Source organism: Manis pentadactyla, chromosome 9 (assembly GCF_030020395.1).
Source record: "Manis pentadactyla isolate mManPen7 chromosome 9, mManPen7.hap1, whole genome shotgun sequence".
In the NCBI taxonomy this organism is placed as follows: domain Eukaryota; kingdom Metazoa; phylum Chordata; class Mammalia; order Pholidota; family Manidae; genus Manis; species Manis pentadactyla.
This window is the reverse complement of record NC_080027.1, coordinates 18,966,699-18,990,614: the sequence shown is the minus strand read 5'-3', so window position 1 is coordinate 18,990,614 and position 23,916 is coordinate 18,966,699. Positions and strand designations below refer to the sequence as shown.

Here is a 23,916-nt window from a genome sequence, read left to right as displayed (position 1 = left end):
TGTGCTAGTGTAGTGCCTGGGCACACAGTAGGAGCTTAATAAATGGGAACTAATTATTGTAGTGGGAAACTTTCTGAAACTTGAACACTAATGGCTTTGACCTAGACTTGGCTCAAGCAAGCCCTGGGAAAGCACAGAGCATGGGGCCAGGGAGGGGACGCCGTTAAGTCTGAACGCACCCAGCTGGGGACGTCTGGCTGGATTGGCTCAGACCTCTGGACCCACTGGCTGTAGCTGAAAGGACAGGGGCTATTATGAGAATAAACTGGAACAGGAGATTGGGGCAGACTGTAGCATAAGACAGTTCAGTATTTCCTTAAAAAGAAGTATAGAACATGACCTTAGATTATTTTTATGCAATTAACGCTCTTTTTTTTTTTTTTTTGTACATTGAAAAATATAACCAGTGCATTTAACAGATGATTCCAAGGGGACTCTTGCTTAGGATAATGCCAGAGTGGGCATTCACATGTTTAAAAAGTGAGTTGATCTAAATTTAAAGATTAAGGAAATCAGAGTACATGATGCATGAGCCACAGTTATCCCCAAAGTCGTGATGATGACACGTTAATGACTAAAATTCTTTAAACATTGACATACAAAGCCAATTAGGGAATTGGGCACAAGTTTGGCATCAGACAACCTGAAGCTAAAGCCCAGTTCTGCCTCTTAACATGTAAAAGTTAGGCAGGTGGGATAACTTCATGGGATCTCAGATTCCTAATCTACCAAATGGGGATTATATTAGTTTTTACTCACTGGGTTGTTGTGAAGATTCGATGAAATCGCATGCCCGACTCACTCACCTTACTGGCTGCAGTGTGGTAAATAGCTAATAAGCATGATCATTATAATTATTAAACACCTAACAAATGTGATCACCATAATTTTTGCAGCATGCACAGGCTAAAGGTTTTTACTTCATTCCATAAGCAATAAAAGTTTTGTTTTTATAGAATTCATTCCATTGCGAAAATATTTCAACAATATTAACAAAGAAGATTCTTAGACAAACAGGAAAACCACTGATTCTCCCAACTTTAAAATTGTTTTCATTTTTTTCCTTTTCCCCTCCAGACTCTGTCAACATGAATACTTACTACGCACGGTTGCAGTCAGTGTTCATGCAAATCTTGTATCATACTTTTTCTCAACAAACATGATGTTATAAACAGTCTCATGCTTCTGCATATTCCTTGCAATTATCATTTTTGTGGCTGCATGATATTGCATTGACTAGATTAGCCATGGCTTTCTTAACCATCTCACTGCCCGGAGAAATGTAGGAAGATAATACCAGTGGCCTGCCTGGAGCTTTTTTTGTCTATTGAATTATGTTCTAAAGATCAGTTCCCAGAAGTGAGATTAATGGGTCAAAGGGTAAAATATTTTCGAGGCTCTTGTTACATTTTACTAGATTGTTTTCCAGAGTTTTGCACTCTGCTTCCAGAGATGTAAGAATACAGGCTTCATCCAACCTTGCCAGCCCTGGGTGATGGTGTTTGTAAATTCTGCTAATTTAATAAGTAGGAAACACTATCCTGAGACTGCTTTCATTTCCATCTCTTTGATCACTAATAGGTTGAACTTTCTCCACGTATTTGTTGACTCTCTGCTTATCCTCTTGGGCATCCACATCCTTCACCTGTTTATCTGTTAAAGTCTTGAGGCTTTTCTTATCAATTCGAGCACTTTGGAGTCCATAGATACTAATCATTTGCCAGTCAGATTTGGCCACTGGAGGCTTCTTAGCAGGAAGGCGCACGATCAAAACAATACCTTGGGAAGCTTAGTTTTGAGATTAATTGAGGAAAGTGGGCTGAGAGACAGGGAAATCTGTCAGTGGGCTTCTGTGCTCAGTCCCATAGCAGAGGCTGATCTGCACAGCGGCGGTGGGAATAGGGCGGGGGTCCATGTCCCCCATGGTAGAGCTTGTGGCTCTTTGCCTTGCCTCCCACAATACTCCTCACACATGTACTCACTCTTCCATGCAAATTCAGTGGCTTCAGCCCACAGAATTCCAGGGGAAAGGGATTGTTCTGTCTGTCCATTCACTATATAAATGAAAAAAGTGCTGCCCATAGAGGGTCACACAGTAAAGGATGCCATGAGCACGATTCCTCACCCAGTGTCTCCAAGGAGGTTGGAGAATATTTGGAGAATTAGCACAACAGGGAAAGGGGAACCACTGGAGTTTATCACCCCATAATATGGGTTCCCAGACTAACAGAGTCTAAGGAAGCTCATCTAACAGCCAGCCCCAGGCGGGGTTTCTCAATACTTGCCCACACCCACCTTCCACCCCAGACTTGTGCCCTCAGCTGGGCATCACCATGACTGGCAGCACCTTGCACTGTGATTACACCATGTGTCCAACAGGTCAGCAGCCTTTGCTAAGGGCCTACTCTGGCCCAAGGCTCTGTTAGGTGCACAAAATAAACAATAAACAAAGTCAAAGAAAACACAGACCCTGCACTCAGCAGGTTCACAGCGTAGCGAGAAAGGGAGGCTCTCTCCGCCAGGAAGAGAACTCCAGCAGACACAAGGAGACCCAGATTTCTAACTGACAGATTTCCTGAGAACCAAAACTAAAACTTTTGATCAAGACTGGCATGGAGTTTTATGAAAGAATGAAAGATTCACGCAGACCTGGACTCAAATTTAGAATGACCCTACTCCTTGGAGTTCTATACGGTAATGCAGACTTCTCTTCTCTTTCCAACCACAGCTCTAACCTAAACAAGGGGCTGCACGTACATGCATGGGAGTATTCTACCCACATGTCCAAGCTCCAACCACCTCCCATTCAAACAGTGCCCCTCAGCCACCTTTTGGGTAAGGGTGCACACACTGGCAGAAAGGTAGGTAGAAGAAAATGGGAGAAGAATAACTTTCAAGAGCATCGGGTCCAAGACAGGCCTTCCAGTGATGGGGAGCCTGAAGCCCAGGGAAGAGAGAGCTCTGCCCCAGGTTGCACAGCCATTTGGATAGCAGGGTCCACAGTAGAACTCAAGACTCCTAATTCAGGTCTCAACTACCCGTCTCACCCTCTGTGGCCCTCATCAGTGTCAGGGGAAGGTGGGACGTGGAGGCCAGCCAGCAAAGGCATCAGACATGCACACAGGGCCAGAAGTTGCTACTAAGAACTGACCCCCAGACCCAGCTCTGCCTCTCAGTACTTAGGAGACCTCAGGTCATAACTTTGCCTTCTGCCGCTAGGCCGCAACATCTATTTCTGCAGGTTGTTGTTAGGATAAAAGGGAAAGTTGATAATAATGTTATTAGTGTTTGTTGAGCAGAGCGTCAGGTTGGTTAGGTTCTCTCTTGCTGTATCTCATTTACTCCTCAAACAACCCTATGACTGAGGAACTAGAATCACCCTCTCCCATTTTATGGATGAGAAAACTGGGGCTTAGAAGAGTTAAACACCTTGCTCAAGGCCAACAAGCTAACTGAGCCAGGGCATAAACCTGTCAAAGCCTGTGCCCTTGACCACTGAGCCAGCTCCCCACCCCATACTCTGCCAAGTGTCCTACAGAGTTAACTTGCCAAAATGATGGAGAAAAGAGCCACGGAAGTTCTTGGACTCACTAGATGGGGTCCACCAGACAGAAAGGGGCCCCAGACATCACACTGAGAGTAGGGGTGCTGTGGAAACCCATAGAGAAGTTGAGACTCATCTAGTTTGTGCCAATGTCCTGCTTCTTCTATATGACCTCTTTCCCAAAGGCCACTCTTCTCCGCACAACAGATCTGCCCCCTTCTCTAGGAAAATCACCCTGTCATCCCCATTTCCAGAGATCCTTGGAATCCCTTGCAGCTGCAGATCCACCTACAGCCACCGGAGGGCGGGCCAGCTCCGTGGCAAGTCCTGAAGACTCAGTCCCCCCAGAGCCTGGCCAAATGTTCAGCCAGGGGTGGACCTAGCTGCCCTGTGGCACAGCCCTCTGTTGGCCCTCTGTTACACAGCTACCACCACAGACACTGGTCAGAGAACTTTATTTTAGTACGCCCTTTCTCATACCTCAAGTGGCTTGAGATTTCCTGAAGCCTTACCAGTGGTGGTATATTCCCAGTTTACAGATTAGAACACTGAGGCCCCAGAAAGAAGAGTAACTTGCTTAAGGTTATGGAGAGAACTCTGGTCTCCAGACGCCAGAGGCAGCCGTTTCCAACTCCCTGACTGTCTGGATGGGGGATCAGTGTGTGGGGGAACAGAAAATGTGCACAGGGAGAGGCATAAGGGGTCAGAATGCCTGACAAGAAAGGTCAAATGCACTTGAAAGACACCAGCCGCCCACCATCCATCCATCCAAAAGGGTTCATTGAGCACTTGCGGGGAACTGGGAGATGCACGAGAGGAGTTTCCTGCCTTCAGAAGGCTGGCAGTCTAGTCAGGGAACATGGTGATTCAGCAGACGCCTGTATAGCGGGGTAAGCGCAGAGGGGTTTGTGAAGGTCTGAGGCACCCTCAGGTTGAGGGTGTCCTCTAGGGCTCCCAGGCCTGAAGGAGAGGCATGGAAGATTACTAGCAGGGACACCCCCTTCCCTGCGGTGCACTCCGGGATGGGGGCTCCCCTCCAAGGTTTGGGTGCCCACCCGTGTTGGGGACCCTGGGTCCCCCCACTCCTCCCGAAGAGTGAGGGCCCAGGGAACCGATGACAGCACACCTGAGTCAGCGCGCCGCCCACCCGCCCCTCAGCGTCTGTCTCCGCATCTTGTGATATTTCGCTCCCGGGGAGCCGGCCCCACCGCGCTCCGGAGGCAGCTCGGCAAACAAACCCAGCGACAGATTGTGCCGCGGCTCATTCCGGGGAAGGACGCCAAATCCCACCCTGCAACCCCCAACACTCCCTCCCCACCGCCCGCTCCCTGCCCTCCTTCCGGGCGCGGGCCCAGCGCAGGGTGGGTCCTGGGAAACGCAGGAGCCTGTTCCTGCCTTGGGATGGGAGGGGGACGCGAGCCACAGAGACGCCCCTTCCGCTCCTACCTCGGGTGAACACGCGAGGGGCGGAAGGGGTTAGGTGCCTGGGAGCCCGTGAAGGGCTGAGGGTGAGGCCGGCAGGGGGCGCCCGTGTGTCGAGGTGCAAGCGGGCGGGGAGCACCGGGAGACAGAGACAGAGATGGAGAGACGGAGAGGCAGGGAGCCACGAGGACAGACGGGAAGCGACCGGGACACGGAGAGACAATGAGGGAGACAGAGAAGAGAGTGCAGAAAGAGACGGATGCATACGGGGAGGAAATGACAGGAAGAGAGTAAGGAGGGGAAGGGGAAGCAGGCAGGAACGCAAGGAGCGAGAGAACCGAGGGAGACCATAATACAGGAGAAAGAGTCGGGGGAGAAAGTGAGAGAATCGAATGAGAACGAAGGAAGCAGAGAATGAATGGGAAAATGAGACCAGCATTTATAAACGCCGACTGTATGCCAGGTGCTGCTTTGGACTCCGGCACCGATAGAGAGAAAGGAGCAGAGAGCTAGGCGGGGAGGTGGGGGGTGGGCTCTGCTTGGCTCCCAGGAACGGCCACCCGGGGCTCCCGTGTTCCCTCCCGCTGGGTGGGGCTGCGCGCAGATGGTCCAGCACCCGCCGCACAAGCCGCCCTCGCCGCCCCAGTAGCCCCAAACCCGCCTGAGCCACTGGACCCCCAAAGTGACTCCCGGCAGGGCCCGCGCCTACCCCGCTCAGGGACGCCTGCGGAGGGCCAGATGCGGGCGCCGGGTCAAGAGAGCCTCTGTAAAGAGACTCTTAAGTCACGGGTTGGCTGGTATCGCCCCGAACGCGGCTACGAGGGGCACTAGGCACCGCTAACAAGATCAGAAGGCATCTCTCACTTTAAAAGGAAGTAGGAGAAGCTCGCGTGAAGCGAATGGTCTTCTCCCCACCGGAGTCCTCTCCTATTCCGTCCCCGCCCCCTAGGGGGTTAGATATCCCCTTTAGGACGCATCACACCTGCACATAAAAATGCACACTCGCACGCGCACCCAAACTTGCACCCTCTCGCAGATTCATTAAGGGACAAACACACAACCAGGCACATGTACCCTCGCCACCCATTCCCAAGCGCTAGCGCCAAACTCGCACACCTCCAGTGCAGACACACGCGCTGGCGGGCACTCAGCGGCTCACCAGTTCGCACACTCACTCGCCGCCCGCTTCCCTGGGCCTATATAAGAGGTAGCGTGCAGGCACTCAGTCACACCTGCACAAGCGAGCGCCTGCACGCTCATATGCACTCGCTCTTGCACACCCAAACTCTTGCATGTGCTATCATATTCACACGCACTCTGGGCTTAGGGTCTGGGAACGGAAGGGGAAGTGCAATCTTGGAGCGCTCCCAGGAGAGACACTGGAGACCTGGACATTGACACCGCGGACGCGGCGAGGAGGGGGAGGTGACCCGAGGACCCATCTGCTCCGGGAAAGTTGGGAGGGGGAACCGGACACGTCCACGGGACTCCCATACACTACCACACCCCCTCGGGAAGGCATTTCCTGAGAAATAGAAGGCGATCGAACACAGTCCTCCGGGTGCCCACCAGGAGGGAAGGGGGCCGAGATGGAGGGGGCTAGAGAGCCGCTACCTCCTCCTAGTGGCCAGGAAAGGGTTAAGTAGGCAAGCTGGGAAGCGAGGGAGGAGCCAGCGAGTGCGGGAAGGAGTGGGGGTGGTTGGGAAGAGCTTCTTCGCCGTCCCCAGTCTCCCTCGGCGAGCAGCCGGGTCTCGCCGTCGGACGGACTAACGGACCGGCGTGCAGCCTGCGCTGCTGGGGGCGCCGGCACGCGTCGTAGACGGCTAGCTCCAGCCCTCCCCGCCCCGTCGCGTCGCGCCCCGCCCCGTCCCGTCGGGGCCGATGGCTGCTCCCGAGGCCCGCAGCCCGGGGGGCGCAGGGTAGAGCGCCGCGGCCCGGCCACCCATCCCGGGGACTCCCGGGGCCCCGCGGAGTCCCCGCCATCCGTCTGGGGGGCTCAGGGAGCGAGTGGGAGCGCCTCCCCCTGCCGCCCCCTCCCCCGAGCGTCGAGACAAGATGCTGCCCGGGCTCAGGCCCCTGCTGCAAGGTAAGGACCCCAGCCCGCCGGAGGGCGGAGGGCATCCTGGGGAGCGGCGCCCGGCGCGAGGGGGGTTAGCCTGCGAAGGGGAAAATCTTAGCCCCGGGCCCCGCCCCCGCCCCAGGCTGCGGGCTGGAGGAGTGCGCCCGGCTCGGAGCCTGCGAGATGCGCGGCGAGCTCGTGACCGAGAGGGGGACGCAGGGGGTAGGTGGACCGGCCCGGGCTCCACCTGCTCGGGGGGACGCTGAGGACTCGGGCCGGCTGGGGAAGCGCCGACTCAGCAACTCCTCGCTCCCCGTGCCTCAGCACTTTGCAGTCACCTGGGAGGATGGGATGTGGGTAGTGGGCTGTCTCGGAGAAGAGGGGGCGCAGAGGGAAATCCAAATGGTTCTCCCCCGTAGGACAAGGAGAGGGCGCTAGAAAGGGGATCGTTCCGGGGATTGAATGCCTGGGGTGTGGACCAGAGATTGGGGGTGGAGTGGGGAACGGGGTCAGACGGACGGGGGAGGAAGGGGCAGCCCAAGGAGGAGAAAGTGGTTAGGGGAGGGCGGGAGAGAGGAAGGAAGGGGAGGAATAAAGGTAGGACGAGGACGGTAGAAGCCTGGAGGGAAGGGGGACCCAGGCGAGAACAGAGGGGGAGACAAGGGGAGGGGAGACCAGATTCAGGGAAGGGTGGGGAGAACACTAGAGACAGGAACCCTGAATCTCTGAGAGATGGTAGCAGGAAAGAGAATGGGACCCCGGGGACCGGGAAGGAAAGGCGAGCATGAAGATCACAAACCCGAAACCTAAGACGGATAGAGAAGGGGGTCAGGAACTGCGGACGAGGATCCCGGACGAGCGCTAGGGCTGGGGACAGAGAACCCTGGGTGGGAGAGGGGCTGGGGGATGACCGGGATAGGGGTGGAGGCTGGAAAGGAAAAAAGGGGAGGAAGAAGAACACAGATGAGAAAGAGGGAAGGGGGTGGGGGTGCCCTGGGATGAGACAAAGAGGCTTCTGGTAACCACTTCCACGTGGGAAGCCCTCCATCCCCAAGGAACCTGCCTGTCACATCCCTTCTCTTAGGGAGTGGTCGGTGGGCCAGCCTGGAGCGGGAGGGGCTTGCTCTGAGCTCAGGGCTGTGGGGGCGGCAGTGAGGCGGGGCAGGGGGAGGACATTCCAGTGGGATGGCAGCCTCCAAGGGTGGGCACCCTGGCTGGCTCCGTGCTGCCATTTATATCTCCGGGCCCCGTCGTCGGATCCTGCCACCGCCACCACGGTGGCTGCTTATTTTGGGGTGTTACATTCTGGCAGAGTGAGAAGCTGTTTGCAGAAGCTCTAAACCTCGGTCGCCTGCATCAGTGCCACCCCAGGCCCCTGCGTCACTGGCATCGCCACCACCTCCATTCTGCTCCTCAGCCCCTGCCCCCTTAGCACCTGCCCAGCAGGTCCCAGACATTCCCCAGCCTTTTGGGTGTGGAGCTATTGCCTCTGCGCTGGGACTCCTTGCCTCCTTCAGAGCCAAAGGCCATGATTCCCTTTCCAGGGGCACCTTTCCCTGGGGCCACTCTGCCCCGGGAGTTAGGCACCCTGGCTTCTGCCACCTACCTCAGGTCCATCTCCCTCCTCTTCAAAATCCTTGTTTCACATAGGCCCCTGGATTAAGGGATGGCTCCTGAGGTGAGAACTTTGTTTCTGAGCTTGGATACCCCAGGGTGGTAGTGGAGTCCCTGACAGTGGTCCCTCAGTGAATGAATACATTTTGGCCCTGGGTACCTCAGCCTTCTGGGACCAGTACCACATTCTGGCCTCTCTCTGCTTGTGTACCCAGTCAGTTATGGTCACATCCTCCAGATATTGGCCATCCCCTCTGGGCTCCCAAATAGGCGGTCCCCTTGAGCAGCCTTAACCTGGAGCCCAGGAGGAGAAAGTTGCAGAGCCTGGGTTCCTTGCCTTGACCCTGAACAGCCAAATAAACCTGGCCTCATGGCTGACCCAGCCCTGAGCCCCTAGGTGCAATTTCCATCCTCCTTTTACCTCAAAGGCTGCAACCCTCACGCCTCAGGGGTGCTTTCCGTGGATGATCTGGGGTCTCCCAAAGAAAAGTCAGAGGGTCCCTTCTGACATGAGCTTGTCCCTTCTTGGTTCCACCTTGTACTAGCTGCAACTCATTTCATGTTTGTGCGCCTCCCTTCCCCTTTGCAAATTAGCAGCCATAATATTGATCTTAGGGGGGCTCTGTTGTATTCTATGCATAAAGACATGTACAAACACAATACCTGGCACACAGTAGGTGCTTAATAACCTTTCTCCCATCCTGCTGTACACCCCTGTGCAACGCTAACCATCACCTGCTGACTTTAGAAAAAAAGGAAGAGGAAAGAGAGGATGGGTGAGCAGAGAGGGTAGGGGAGGCTGTCAGAAAGGGCTTTCCTCAGCCTAGATAGTAGCCGGAATGAAAGGAATGCTTTGAGAAAGATACTGAAGGCAGACTGGCAGAAATTCGGGTCAGGAGGCTGGGCTGCTCACTCAGAAATTGTCCCTTCCCCTCTCTGGCCCTCAGTGGAGTTACCTGTGAAATAAGGGGTTTGTTCTCGATGGCCACTGAGGGATTCCCCCTTCCAGCTCTGACACTGCATCTTGCCCAGCCTTCACCAGGGATACACAAAATGGGAGCCAGGAGTGAAGCTGTGGTCCTGGGGGAAGAGAAGACCCCGGCCTGGCGGGAAGGAGTGATGGTGAGGAGCCACCAGAGGCCAGAGGTGGGGAGGAGACCAGGGCGAGAAGGGAAAGGGTGCATGCTAGGCAGGAAGGTCAGGCATGGGGGGCGGAGGAGGAAGGCGCAGCTCCCAGCCCCCACTGCCTCTGCCCAGGAGCTCTCCAGCCAGCCCTGGGGGCAGAGAAACCCAGAGCCCCCCACCTTCCCCTCCTCCTCTCCTCCAGTGAGAGCCGCAGCCTGAATTATGGATGAGGCTCCTTGGGTTACAGCTGCTCTGCACGGCAGCAGCGAGGGCCAGAAATGGCAACAGAGTCACTGTTACGCAGCAGCAGCTGTCATGGAGGGCCCCTGCTCTGGGCCCCTCCTCAAACAGCCTTCAGCGAACACCACCTTGGACTTGGGGTGCGTAAGAGGGAGGGGGTGTGGGGAAAGTGGGGAGCTCCCCAAAGTGGGCAAGTAGGGGGGCAGGCAGTTGGGGGTAAGAGATGAAAGAGGGCCCTTGCCAGCCCCTGCCAAGCTCAGCCTCTAGGGGTTGGAAGAGATGGGGGCACCAGGGGTGTGGCTCAGACTGAGCTCTCCAGGGTTGCTTGCTCTTCTATCTCGCCCAGGGTACAAGTCAGCCCTGGAGGCCGGGGGAAGAGCTCCACAATCCTCCAGAGGGTTGGACCTTCAGAGCTCACACTCTGGTGAGCTTGTGGATAAGGGGTGGGATTACGGGCTCAGAAAAGGATTTGACTTCCTCTGGTGTCAAGTCCTTGGGGAAGCAAGCAAAGAGGATGACTCTGCCAGGAAGGGAATTGCCCTGGCCAGGCACCAGGAAACTCCTTTCTGGTTCTTGCCTTGCCAGCCACTTTGCTGTATGACCTCAGGCAAGTTGCTTGCCCTCTCTGAGACCCAGTATCACCTCAGTAGAACACGTGCTTGAACCAGATAAATCTGGAAGACATTTTCCAGCTCTGAAATCTGTTCTAAGCCCCAAACCTCAGTCCTCATGAAACCCACGCTGGGTCCCCTACCATGCCCCTGCACCCCACTTCTGCCTAGTTGGGATGAGGGGTGAGAGACATGCTCATCCACCCCACGTGGCTCTGAAAAACTCAGGAGGAGAAAGTAATCGTGAAACGCCGCACGGGGGAGGGGTGAGAAGGGCCGAGAAACGCGGAGGTGGTGCGAAGGAACGGAACAGCAGCCGCTGTGTCACTGAGTATTACATCACACCCAGCCTACACACGCACGGGGCGCACTCACACACATGCGGAGGACAGCCAGCACGCTCTCGCACGGGGAGGGGTCGGGGCCCAGTTGGCGCGGTGCCCAAACTTGAGGAGTGGGAGCACCATGCACATCGGGCACAGGGTCCCCTGCCCTGCGCCTGTGGGGGGGAGCATCCATGATGTCCACGCCACACTCTGGACCTGTGACAGCCATGCGCACACACCAGGTTCCGCAGCACTTCATACAGTGAACACCCAGCTTACACCCTCACCCAAAATCACACACACACGCACAAAAGCATTCACACACAGCAAACTCTAGAACTGGAAGCATCCCCTAAAGTCAGGGATCTGTTGATTTCTCCCTGGAGTCTCTGAAGCCCAGAGAGCCCCAGGATCTCAGGTCCTTCGGGTCAAGGGCCAGTTTCCCCCACTTCCCACAGTCACCTTCACAGACCTACTACACTTCTTGAAGTAGAGGGTTCTCAGCTGATGGGTGCCCAGGAAAACGACAGCCCAGCGTTGACTCTCCTCCCCAGGCAAACCTGCCAGACAAAAATCTCAAGAGTCATCTGGACATCAGGATAAAGGGGTAGAGGTCAAGCTATTTCCAGCCCAGAGCTTTTTCAGCTGCTGTGAGGGCAAGTAGGCCAGGGGACAGGGATGAATGAGGGGCCCTGCACCCCTTGCTATATGACACAGGGATATGGGGCCTAGTCATGACTCTTTAGCCCCCAGGCCCTTGGGCCCCCCTGGGCCTGCTTTTGCCTGTGTATCATAGGATGGCTGGACCCTATCCAACATGCAAAAGTTAACTTGAAAAAAGAAAATGTTTAGAGACTTTGAATGAGAAGAACCTGAGTGTATAGTGCAGGTTCCCAGGCTATCCCCCAGGCATTGTGATTCTGCCTGGGCAGAGCCAAGGAAGCTGCATTCTTTCCAGGACCCCCAGCTGATTTTGGTGCAGATGGCTGGTGGCCCCAGTTGGAAACCCACTGACCCTTGGGCCCTAAGGGCCCTTCCAGCCCGGAGAGGCTCTGGTTCTCCCCAGGTGAAGGGTTCAGGAAGGTGAGGGAGGAGGGCTGTGGTCACCAGTGGGCTCGACAAGGCCAGGCTCCAGGGTGGCCAGGGGTCATTCTTCACGGGCCTTAGATTCGCAAGGCCCCTCAGTTTACTCCCAGCCGTTCCCAAGTGAGGCGATTTCACTCCCCAGGAGAGTGGCGATGTCTGGAGACATTTTGGGTATCATAACCAGGGGGAGGTGTTGCTGGCATCTAGTGGGTAGAGGACAGGGATGCTGCTTAACACCCTAAACAGGACATTATATAGGACTGCCCTCCATAACAAAGAACTGCTGGCCCAGCTCAACACCCAGGCTGAGAAGCCCTGACAGTTAACATGGTCAAACTGTTTTCATTCCTGTTTTCCACCGTGAAAACAGGAATGAAAAAAGATGACCTCTTGTCAAAAGATTTTGAATGATCACAGCGCTTCCTACCATGTCCTCTTGACATTTCTTTATTTTGCCAATACCAAGAGCCTCAAATAGTGGAAGAGCCCAGGGCTTCCTGCAACTCTGCGGCTGCACCCAGAACCCCTGATGGAGGAGCCCCTGACTCCCAGCCTAGGGGTGGGCCAGCAGGCTCCTGGCTGCAGCCTCCAGGACCCCAGCACAGCTTTCCCTCCTCTCCCGGCAGGTCCCGCCTCAGCCTGCCTGCTGCTGATGCTCCTGGCCCTGCCCCCGGCGGCCCCCAGCTGCCCCATGCTCTGTACCTGCTACTCGTCCCCACCCACCGTGAGCTGCCAAGCCAACAACTTCTCCTCCGTGCCGCTGTCCCTGCCACTCAGCACACAGAGACTCTTCCTGCAGAATAACCTCATCCGTACGCTGCGGCCTGGCACCTTCGGGCCCAACCTGCTCACCCTGTGGCTCTTCTCCAACAACCTCTCCACCATCCACCCAGGCACTTTCCGCCACCTGCAGGCCCTCGAGGAGCTGGACCTCGGCGACAACCGGCATCTGCGCTCCCTGGAGCCCGACACCTTCCAGGGCCTGGAGCGGCTGCAGTCGCTGCATCTGTACCGCTGCCAGCTCAGCAGCCTGCCCGGCCACATCTTCCGCGGCCTGGTCAGCCTGCAGTACCTCTACCTCCAGGAGAACAGCCTGCTCCACCTCCAGGTGAGCCGGCCACGCCCTGACACTCCCTGCGCCTGGGCCTCTCTGTCCCTAAACACAGGCAGACACCTCTCTGACTGTCTCGGCATCTCTCTCTCTCTGGCCCTTTTCTAAGTTTCTGTCACTCTCTCGTTCTCCAGGGGCTCTTCTTTATTCCATTTCCTCTGTCTGTCTGTCTGTCTGTGTCCACAGGTTTGGGTGGCTCGCGGCCTCCCTCATAATTCCCCAACCCCCCCGTCTGTCTCCCTCTGCCTCTGCCTGTCTGTCTGTCTATCCCTTTCTGTCCTCTCTGCCTCTCTCACTAACTTGCCTCCCCCATCTGTCTTCTTCTGCCTCTTCTGTCTGTCTCCCTTCGCACGCCCACTGCACACACTCCCCCATGTCTGTCTGGGTGTATGTATGTGTCTCTTTCTGTGGTCTCTCCTTTCCCCTCGTTTGCCTTCAGGGGACTCTGCCTTTCCCCAGACACGCAGCCCAGGCCTCTGTGGCTGCTCCCGGCACCGTCCCCCACGCCCTCCCACGTGGAGGGAGGCGGAGCAAGAGCACAGGGCCACTGCTGCTTGTCCCAAAGAGGGTTCCGCCCCTCTCCACCTCGCTGGGTAACGCTGGGTAACCGGACAAGGGGAGGCCCTACCCTTTCTAGAGTCCCATCCCCCAAACCTTCATCTCAGTGCAAGGCAAGAGGGCAAAAAAAAGGGCAAAGAGCTATGAAGTAGCTGGAAAATGGATGGTCTGGAAACGGAAGGAATAACAGTAATTGCTATTTATTGTTATCGTCATTGATCTAAATATTGTTTATTGTTGTTGTTATGCTGACTGTTTGACAGTCAAATCCTCCCATTCTATTTCCCCAGGAAGCAATCACACACCCTCCAAACCGCTCTGGGAGAAAATCCTCCCTCAGCTCCATCACCTCTGGCTGGAAGGGGACAAGGATAACCAAATCCTCCCTGCCCACACCCTGGTGCCCACATCAACCTGCAAGGCACTTCCTCCTCCCTCCCCCGGGGCTGGTGCCTAACTGGTCACCAAGGTGCTGATTTGGAAATCTGGTCAGCGTTGCTGTTGATAATCGTAGCAACAACAATAATAATAATTTTACAAACATTTACCAATCACCCACCAGGTGCTAGGTGCTGAGAATATAGCAGTGAACCCAACAGACAAAACGCCCTGGCTTCCCAGAGATAGCATTCTAGTGGGGGAGAGAGACAGGGAGAAAAATACACAGTGCATTGGAAAAAGATGGCGTGGCTATTCTCATGGCATGACCATGTGTGTCCCACACTGTGCTAAGGACTTCACAGGTATCCGTCCACTCTGCCATTTACAAGTGTGTGACATTTTTTAACCTTCCTGGGCCTTAGTTTTCCATCTGTAAAGTGGGGATAGCAAGAGCACCCATCTCCTAGGGATTTTATAAGCGTTAATCCCATGAATAATTCGTAAAGCACTTAGAATAGTGCTTGGCACATGCTAAGCACTATATAAATGCTTGTTAAAATATGATTAAAAAAGGAAGCAAGCCTCATTTAACATTGGTCTCTGTGAAGTGGCCCATCTTGGACTCCATCCTAGAGACCTGGGTCAACTTCAAGGATCACTCTGAGACCATCGGTAGGTCCCTGAATACTCCCTCTTCTTCCTACATTTGTCTAGGACCCTGTGGTTTACAAAGTGTATTCAGCGACCTCATCTCATTTCTACAACCCTATCGGGAGACTGTTTGCACCTCCTTCCAGATAAGGAAGCTAAGGCCAAGGGTCTCAAAGACTTGGTACATATAAGGCCTCTAACCATAAAGTCTCTTAAACCTTTGTCCATGTGACTGGGGTCTTACGTGTTCCCACCAGCATGTGGAGCCTGACAGTTGGGACATAGAATGGGAGTTCTGAGGCCACACAACCAGGACGAGCTGGTGGGGCTTGAGGCTGCATGTATGATGATATTTCAGGCCATTCTCACCATTCAGAACCCTACACCAGAGTCTGTCTGGGTGCAGAGAGGCGGGACTTGAAAATATAGCAGTGTGGGCTCATGTTTGAAAACACACACTTTGGAGTGTGCCAGACCAAAGTTTAGATCCTGGCTCCTATATGACTTTGGACAAATTACTTAACCTCTCTTGAACTCCATTCCTTACCTATAAAATTGTAATTATGATAGTATTTAATAGTAATACTTATCTAAGAAGTGTTGTAAGGATTAGAATTTAGCACAGGGCTGCCAAAGGCTGCTATCATCATTGTCATCATTATTACCGCCAGTAGCACAGCCAGTATTCCTGAGACCCTGACCTCCTTATCAACACTCGTTAGTTGTTCAGAATGAGAAATCTGAGGTTAGAGGGCCTGGGTTTGAATCCCTGCCCTGGTATTTTCTTCCTATTTAACTTTAGGCAAAAGCTGCCTCCCCTCTCTGAACCTCAGTTTCCTCATCTTTAAAACTGGAATAATAAAAAGAATACCCTCTATAAAGAACGGTTGTAAAAAGCAAGTGAGTTCATGTCTGTAAAGCATAATTCAGTGCTGAATAAATCATGTCATTATGACCCGACCCTCCACTGGCTCTCAGGCCATGAACAGCAGCCAGCACCTGGGGTCAGCAAAGGGCTGGGCAGAGGTGACCCGGGGGTGCCAGGGTCTTCCATTCCACACACACCTGGCACGAATGGTGTAGGGCACCATGGAAAGGCAGCATCTTCACACCTGGCCCTGTATAGAGGAGGAAGAAAGAGCCAGCCTCTGCCTGGGAACTGCCTGGCAGAACTAGGCTGGGAGATGCCACAGGCATGTGAGAAAAACATGCGGGCTGGGGTGAGATCCACAGAATGCAGGTGTGGCCCAAGAAGGAGCCCAGGCTGCCGCGCGAGGGAGCTTTGGAGGAAGCAGGAGGACTTCCCTTTTGCCTCACTTCCAGGATGAGGAAGGTGGAAATGGAAATGGGTGGAGTGAGGTTCTCACAGACTGTCTGCTGTATCCCAGGCTCTGTGCCAAGTGGGTTCATTCATCATTGGATATTTATTAAGCACCTACTACATGCCAGGCAGTGTTCTGGGTGCCAGAAATTATGGAGTAAACAAAAACAGTGTCCCTGCTCTTCTGGAGCATATTTCCTACTGGAGTGGAACCAGATGACAGACACCATATTCTTTTTAATCACTACAGCCTGCATGGTGTGTAAGAGCACTCATTGCACTAGGGCAGATCTGAGTCTGAATCGCAGGCCTACTTCTGACTTGCTCTGTGGCTTTGGGCAAGTTACTTAACTACTCTGAGCCTCAAAGGACCCATCCATAAAATGAAGAAAGCAAACTTTACCTTGGGGGGTTTGTTGTGAGGATTAAAGGAGATGCTACTTAAGAAGGACTCAGCACAATGTCTGGTTCAGAGGAAGCATCATTTCCCCCTTTTAACAGCTGAGGACAGTGAGGCTCAGTGACATTAAGGCACCAGTCCAAGGTCACCCAGCTAAGGGGCACAGCCCAGGTCTGACTCCAGAGTGCCTTCCGCAAGAGGGAGCTCTGTCTCTAGACGTCACATCCACACCCCACTACACATAGCTGCTGGACCACAGGCAAGTCACCTGCCCTCTCGGAGCCTCCTTCTTCTAATCTCTGAAAGGGGAACAATAATATCTGTCCCATAGGGTTGTGATGGTTAAGTTACTACATGGGATCTTTGCAGCATGGAGTTTGGCACATGGTGAGGGCTCAGTAAGTCAGCTGCTTGACAACGGTGACATGAACAATGACAATGGTACCTGGCATAAATTTGTGAGCACTGCGAGTGCCTGGACAGAGGAGACACCCAAAACAGCTTTGTTGAATGAATGAGGCACATTCCAGGACTCACTTATTCATAAATATCAGATGAGGATGGATCTTAATGATCAACTCTCTCAAGTCCCTTGTTTCACAGATGAAAAAACAGGCTCAGAGAGGTGCCTGGAGCTGCCCAAGGTCACACAGCCAGCAGCTAGTGCCAGACTGGAGAGGGGAAGGCTGGAAGGAGACAAGGTTAAGAACAGGATGCTGTCGGGGGAGGGGGGAGGGGGGCAGGGCTGCAGCGATGAGATTCCAAATGGATGCAGAGAGCTGTGAACCGGCCAGGGGGAGGTGAGGGAAATGTGGTTTTGAAATGGAAGTGGATGACTTTAGCAGAGCTCTCAGCCCAGTGGGAGGGGGAGATGGGGAGGGTGGGGGGGGAGGGCAAGGGCTGTGATAGTCAAGAGCTTATTAATGCACAGAGAACGGTTTCAACTGGAGAGAGGAAGGACCGGATTTGAGAGTTGCAGCCTAGGAAGTGGCAGCAGGATTTGGCAACAGCTTGGGTGGGGGTGGGGGGAATGGACCCCCAGGTTGAGGCTCAGAGGGGAGGGGCAGGACTTCTGCAGGCAGAAAATAGGGAAGGAGAGGAAGGTGGAGTCAAGGAATTCTGTAGCCCAAAAACTGGGCAGTGCCAGCCAAAGGTGCCTGAATTCTCCAGGGTCTCTGAACCTTTCCTGACCTCTTCAAGTCCCTGAATTGCAGATTACTCTGCTCCCTCTGTGCCCCCAAACCCCATATTGATCCTCTGGGCCGGGTATCTCTGGGAGTGTCCTACTCTTCCTGACACTCCATAAAAAAAAAAATCCTAACTAGGTGTTTGTGTACAAGGGATTCAGAGTCCACGGCCTGGGTGGGCCAGCAACAGAAAGACAAGGGCATGAGGCCCAGTTGGGCCAAGCTGGGCCACAGAGGTACAGAAAGCCCACTAGAGCCCTGAGCTGGGCCTGGGGCTGAGGCAGCAGGGGGCGGACAGTGCTGGTGTCAGAGGCAGCCAAGAAGGTTGAGGGGATGGATCTCAATGTGGCCAAGAGGAGGGTTCTTGGCAGGCTCAGTTCCTGTAGCAGAGAGGGCGGAAGCCAGATGGGAGGGGGCGAGAACACGCAGGAGCACAGGAAGGTGGAGGCTGTGGGTGTGGGTTGGGAGTCAACGCCCTCCCCCCACCTGAGAGCCTGTGACCAGGCTCCTGGGTGGGTGGGAGATCACCTCCCCTGACAGGAATGGGTGGGGGAGCCACAGCCAGGAAGCAGGTCCCTAGGGTGAGCTGGCACAGAGGATGCTCATGTCTCCAAGACCCTCCTGGGCAGGCTGACCACAGTGATGTCCTGCACAGAGGGGAGGACCTCAGGACTGGTCCTCTCTCTGACAAGCCCTTAGTCTCTCTGGGTCTCAGCGCCCTTGTAAAAAGTAGGCTGGGCTGGTGGACCTGGAAGCACTAATCACCAATCCTGAGCTGGTTACAATGCAGTCAAGCCCCCTGCCCCTCCCACTGTGGAGCATACCCACCCTCCTACCCCACCCCACCCCTGTTAATTCTGAACCACAGTCCGAGGTCTTTCCAGCCCTAACATGGCCTGATTCAGGGCTGCCTCAGCCCTGGGCACTGGGACAGCCCCTGTAAGGGGGCAGTTATGCAGGGCATCAGACAATAGGCTTCCTTCCCCTCCCCTGCTGCTCTTGGTCTAGGGGATGGAGCTGACACTTGGTCCCCTTAATATTCCAGTCTAGTGGCAGAACTTTTGGGCCCCAAGAAGCTCCTCTGTTGGAAGAAAATGATGGGACCTAATTCAAACCGACCCATGGCTGTCATCATAACCAACATTCATTCATATGCCCATGGAGTACTGAATCCTTACAGCATGATCTCATGAACCCCCGGCCCAGTCTGCTGAGGGGGGGGTTTCTGAGTTACACATACTCAGGAAACTGAGGCTCAATGAGGCTACTTAACTTGCTCAAAGTAATACAGCTGGGAAGAGGGCAAGCTGGGTTTGAACTTGACTGCAGCCTGGATTCCTGAGCCTGTGGGCTTCATCACTGGACTGAATCCCAATGTGCCACGCACCATGCCCAGCACTTCACCCGTGTGATCTTTATATGGATTGTATTCCTTAATCCTCAGAACAAACCCAGGAGGAGGTACTCATCCCCATTTTACAAATGAGGAAACAGGCTTAGCGAGGTTACTGGCTTGGCCAAGTTAACAATAGTGACTAACTCATCCAATGCCTAACATGGAAATTTTGTTCGAAGCATCTTAATCCATATTGCTTCATTTAATCTCCAAATTTTATAAATGAAGAAACTGAGTCACAGAGACACTGTGACTTGCCCTAAGTGGCACAAGTCAATGGCTAGATCAGGAAGTCTGGCTCCCCAGTCTGCATGTTTAACCAAACCAGAGGGTCTCCTCCAAGGGTGGTCCTCTGACCAGAAGCATCCTCAGCACCAGCAGATTCACAGGCCCCGCGCCAGACCTGCTGACTCAGAAACTCTGGGGCCAGTGCTCAGGGATCTGCAGGGGATTCTGATGCACCCTCAAGTCTAAGAACTGCTGATCTCAGCTGTACTGCTTTTCCCACATTAACCTCTAAATAGTTGGAGGAGGCAGGATTCCAACCCAGGGCTCTAAATGAAAAGGTCAAACCCTTTCTATTCTACCACGACGCTCGCAGATCCTTCCCTCCCCCAGGCCCGGGGAGAAATCCCCACCTGCCTCTCAGGGCCATTCTCTTCTCTTTCCCCCTCCTCCCACCCCACCCCCCGCCCCCAGGATGACCTGTTCGCGGACCTGGCCAACCTGAGCCACCTCTTCCTCCACGGGAACCGCCTGCGGCTGCTCACGGAGCACGTGTTCCGCGGCCTGGGCAGCCTGGACCGGCTGCTGCTGCACGGGAACCGGCTGCAGGGCGTGCACCGCGCGGCCTTCCGCGGCCTGAGCCGCCTCACCATCCTCTACCTGTTCAACAACAGCCTGGCCTCCCTGCCTGGCGAGGCGCTCGCCGACCTGCCCGCGCTCGAGTTCCTGCGGCTCAACGCCAACCCCTGGGCGTGCGACTGCCGCGCGCGGCCGCTCTGGGCCTGGTTCCAGCGCGCGCGCGTGTCCAGCTCCGACGTGACCTGCGCCACCCCGCCTGAGCGCCAGGGCCGAGACCTGCGCGCCCTCCGCGAGGCCGACTTCCAGGCGTGTCCGCCGGCGGCGCCCACCCGGCCGGGCAGCCGCGCCCGCGGCAACAGCTCCTCCAACCACCTGTACGGGGTGGCCGAGGCCGGGGCTCCCCCCGCCGACCCCTCCACCCTCTATCGAGACCTGCCCGCCGAAGACCCGCGGGGGCGCCAGGGCGGGGACGCGCCCACAGAGGACGACTACTGGGGGGGCTACGGGGGAGAGGACCAGCGGGGAGAGCAGACGTGCCCCGGCGCGGCCTGCCAGGCGCCCCCGGACTCCCGCGGCCCTGCGCTGTCCGCCGGGCTCCCCACTCCTCTGCTCTGCCTCCTGCTCCTGGCGCCCCACCACCTCTGACTGCGGTGCTCAGACTGAAGAGGCCAGTGTGCCCCCTTCCCCGCGGCCTCCTCCCCGCGAGGTGCAGCTCTGGCCCAACCCCGCCCCTGGCCTTGCGGCCTTCTTTTCCGTCCCTTGGACTAGGCCACCTCTCCCTGCCTCCTGGCTGGCTTATGGCAGCCCCAGAAGGGCGCCTCTGGTGGCTCAGCCCTCTTGTCCGCAAATCCGGCCGTTAACTCTTTCCCAGCCCAAGGATGGGGTGGGCCACACCCCGGGCAGCAGCTGACCGCCTCTCCCAGTGCCCACAGTGGACTTGAGAGGGGCTTTTGTCTGCAGAGCATCGTCCACCAGCAGAGCCTTGGGAAGCTCCCCGGGAGGGAGCCGCACCCAGAAACCCCTTGGAGGGAGGCCTCAGGCAGGGCCAGGCTGCCCCTAGGCCCCTGCTGATCCTCGCCCCCTCAACCTCCCGACTGGAGGAATGCTTTTCTCCTAAGTCTACCCTGGACACTTTTTAGGGTGCCTGGAGAGAACTTTCTTCTCCACCGTGGCCCCTGTGTGGTGAAGATCAACAGAAGTTGTTTGGGAAAAAAAAAATTTATTAAAAAATTCTATTATTTTATCTTCTTTTGTAAGATTTGTTGGTTCAGGACCTCAAAAGTGGCAGGAGGGTTTGGATGCCTCTGGTTTCAGTGCCAGGAGGGTTGGCTCAAGGGGAGTGACGCCATGCCATCAGAGCACTCCTTGCTGGTTGGAGCAAGTGGGCTGCCGTTCCCCCTGTGACAAGAAGCCGGAGCCTGCGGGAAGGGGGCATGACCCTGGAGTCCCAGGCAGGCTGGTGACATCTGACAGCACCTCGCCTCCTCGTCTGTCCAGAAGCTGCAGACACAAGTGGGCGCCTGAGGAGCTAAGCCTGGAGAAGGCCTCCACCCGGCTAATGGCTCTCTCGAAGGCCCTTCAGGTAAGAAGAGTGGCAGGAGGAGTAACAGACATTTTTGGTCACAGCCAGCCCAAACATGGCTTTGGCCAAATCTGAAAAAGGCATCTCTTCCTCAGAGGAACCGGAGCAAACACCTTCTCAAGCAGAGTCTAAGACTAGATTTCAGCTCACATTTGCCCCCTGGGCACAGCTCACAAGTGCCTTTGTACAGTGAACAGCCTGCAAAGCTGTTCACAGCAATCCTGTAGACAAATGATCTCTTTTCTGTGAGGCAGAAGTCACCAGGAGCGGACCAAGTCAGAGAAGCAGTTAGAGGGGAGACCAAGGTGATCAGAGGGATAAGAATCCCAAGTTGGGGTACCTTGCTGGCTTGAGGTATGACCAGAAGCTTCATCTTTCCAGTATGTGGAGGAGAGACTGGAGAAAGAGAAGAGCCTGGGCTAAGGAGGACTTAGGATGGAGATTAGGGCTGAGTCTCATCAGACAGAAGCAACTGGGAAGAACTTTGATGGCTTAAATTTAGGATTAAGAATCTAACTTTGGAGGTGGCAAGGGAAAGAGAGGAGACCTAGATTCCAGGGTGCAAGGAGAAGGGGCACTGAGATTCTGTGACTCCGACCAGACAAGTGAGAGGATGCCAAAAAGGGGGCAGAAATGGAGAGGAGCCAACATCTGAGGTCTGAGGCAGGTGACTTGGGACAAGGATGTGGGTGAGTGGGGGACTGTGAGAGCAACTAGCTAGAGCAGGGAGCTTAGAGTCTGGGGGCCCATGGGCCTGTGTCAGGCTGGCTTTGAAGAGGCTAATGAGTGGGACTAGCCGGCCAGGCAGGCATGAGTTCTGACGGGGGAGGGGCTGCTGGGGCCTGGGCAGGGGAGGGAGGATGCTGGTAAATCAGAAGCAGGCTGTCCAGGTCACAGAATTATCGTTGTGAAATATTCATGGGCCTTTGGTCCAGATGCTATTTCTGAACAGTGAGAGCAAGAGGAGTGTGTGAGCCTCAGGAAGCCCACAGCAGTGCCTCCTTCCACCACCCCACCTCCACCACCACCAGCCCAGACAGACCCACAGACGCCCATCACGTGCACACCCACGCTCACGCGCTCTCTCACACACACTCACACAAAGCGGAGCTACAGAGCACGTGCAGGCACACCAACACCCACGAGCCCACAAACAGACAGATGCACCCCAAATGCTGACATGCACGCACAGCCACTCCAAAGGGACCCTGCACAGAGACCACCTCCAGAGAGTTCTCACACACAGACCCTCAACGTCTCCAAACAACTCAGATTTATGGCACCCCCTGAAATAAGAGGGACTTTCAAGGCCATCCAGTCCAACCCCTACTCAGGGAAGGGAAGGGACTTTTCCAAGACTCCCCAGCCCTGAAGAAAACAAAACTCATTCACCTCCCACTTTCTGTGAGCGGACCCACATTCCGCCTTCTCTTGTCTGCCAGACACCCAGCCTAGTTGTAGCTAACTCCTCCCCCTCTCCATTCTCCTCTATCTACACACGACCCAGTCCCCTCCCAGCCCTAATTTATTCCTTCCTGTCCATATCCCCCACCACCCCTGCCACCTCGCTGCTCCATCTCATTACCTAATGCCTAGAAAATAGGAGAAAATGGCAAGAACCTCCTCTCTGGTTTTCCTACATTCAATCTCTCTCCTTCCCTCCTGCCCAGCCTGCCTGTGGTGGCCAATTCATCTGACCAAATTTTGCATTATGTCATTATGTTACTCAGGAACCCACAGTGACTCCTATCGCCTGCAGGTTAAAGATAAAACACCTTAGCACAGCATCAAAGATCATTCTGAATCTGGTCCCAACTGCCTGTCTAGCCTTTTCTCCCATGGCCTCACCCCAAATCTTTACCCCAGCTAGAATGATTGTATTGTGATGGCCATCATTACCCACCACTTGAAACCCACAAACCTCCTTTCAGTTCTCCCTAAAGCTCCTCAGTCACCCCGAAACTAGGAAACCTCTACTCACTGATGTCAGATTCCAGAGCCCTTCCCCACTCCCCCAGCTGCATCTCTCTGACCTTGTTAATGGGGGTTCTTTCACTGCCCTTCAAAGCTGCCCTAGAGCCTCAGGCTCAGGCTCCCGCCAAGCGGATGGCTGTCCCCCACTGGCCACTTCGGGAATCACAGCCAAGCTTCAGTCGTCCTAAATCAAGTATGAGCATCTCTGCCCTGGGAGAGGAATAGAAGGATGCCAGATGACAAGGGGCATAAGCCCTTAAGCCTCTAAGGTTCTTACACTCAGAGTAGGGGGGGGGCTCTCAGTCCTGTGTTCTGAGCTGCTGGTTCCTGACTTTAGATCCCTAATCCACGAGAGGACCCCTCTCCTATGAAACACAGACTTGGGGCTCCCAGGATACTGCTGAAGGGACATCTGCCCACCGGCCCTAGAGGCCACAAGGCCAGAACAGTCCAGATGGCAGGCGCAAGGTCCAGCTGGGGTCAGGTTTCCACATAAATTGTTAATGCTTCCAGCCAGACCTGTC

At 55.0% G+C, this 23,916-nt stretch overlaps 1 protein-coding gene across 1 annotated transcript; it reads left to right on the top strand.

Annotated features, from left to right (window-relative positions):
* Positions 1-6,626: 6,626 nt before the first annotated feature.
* On the top strand, positions 6,627-21,062 carry RTN4RL2 (reticulon 4 receptor like 2). The gene is made up of 3 exons (XM_036880450.2): positions 6,627-7,052; positions 12,654-13,135; positions 19,732-21,062. The coding sequence occupies exons 1-3, from the start codon at positions 7,022-7,024 to the stop codon at positions 20,479-20,481; spliced, it is 1,263 nt and encodes a 420-aa protein (XP_036736345.1). The 5' UTR covers positions 6,627-7,021; the 3' UTR covers positions 20,482-21,062.
* The last annotated feature ends 2,854 nt before the right edge of the window (positions 21,063-23,916 follow it).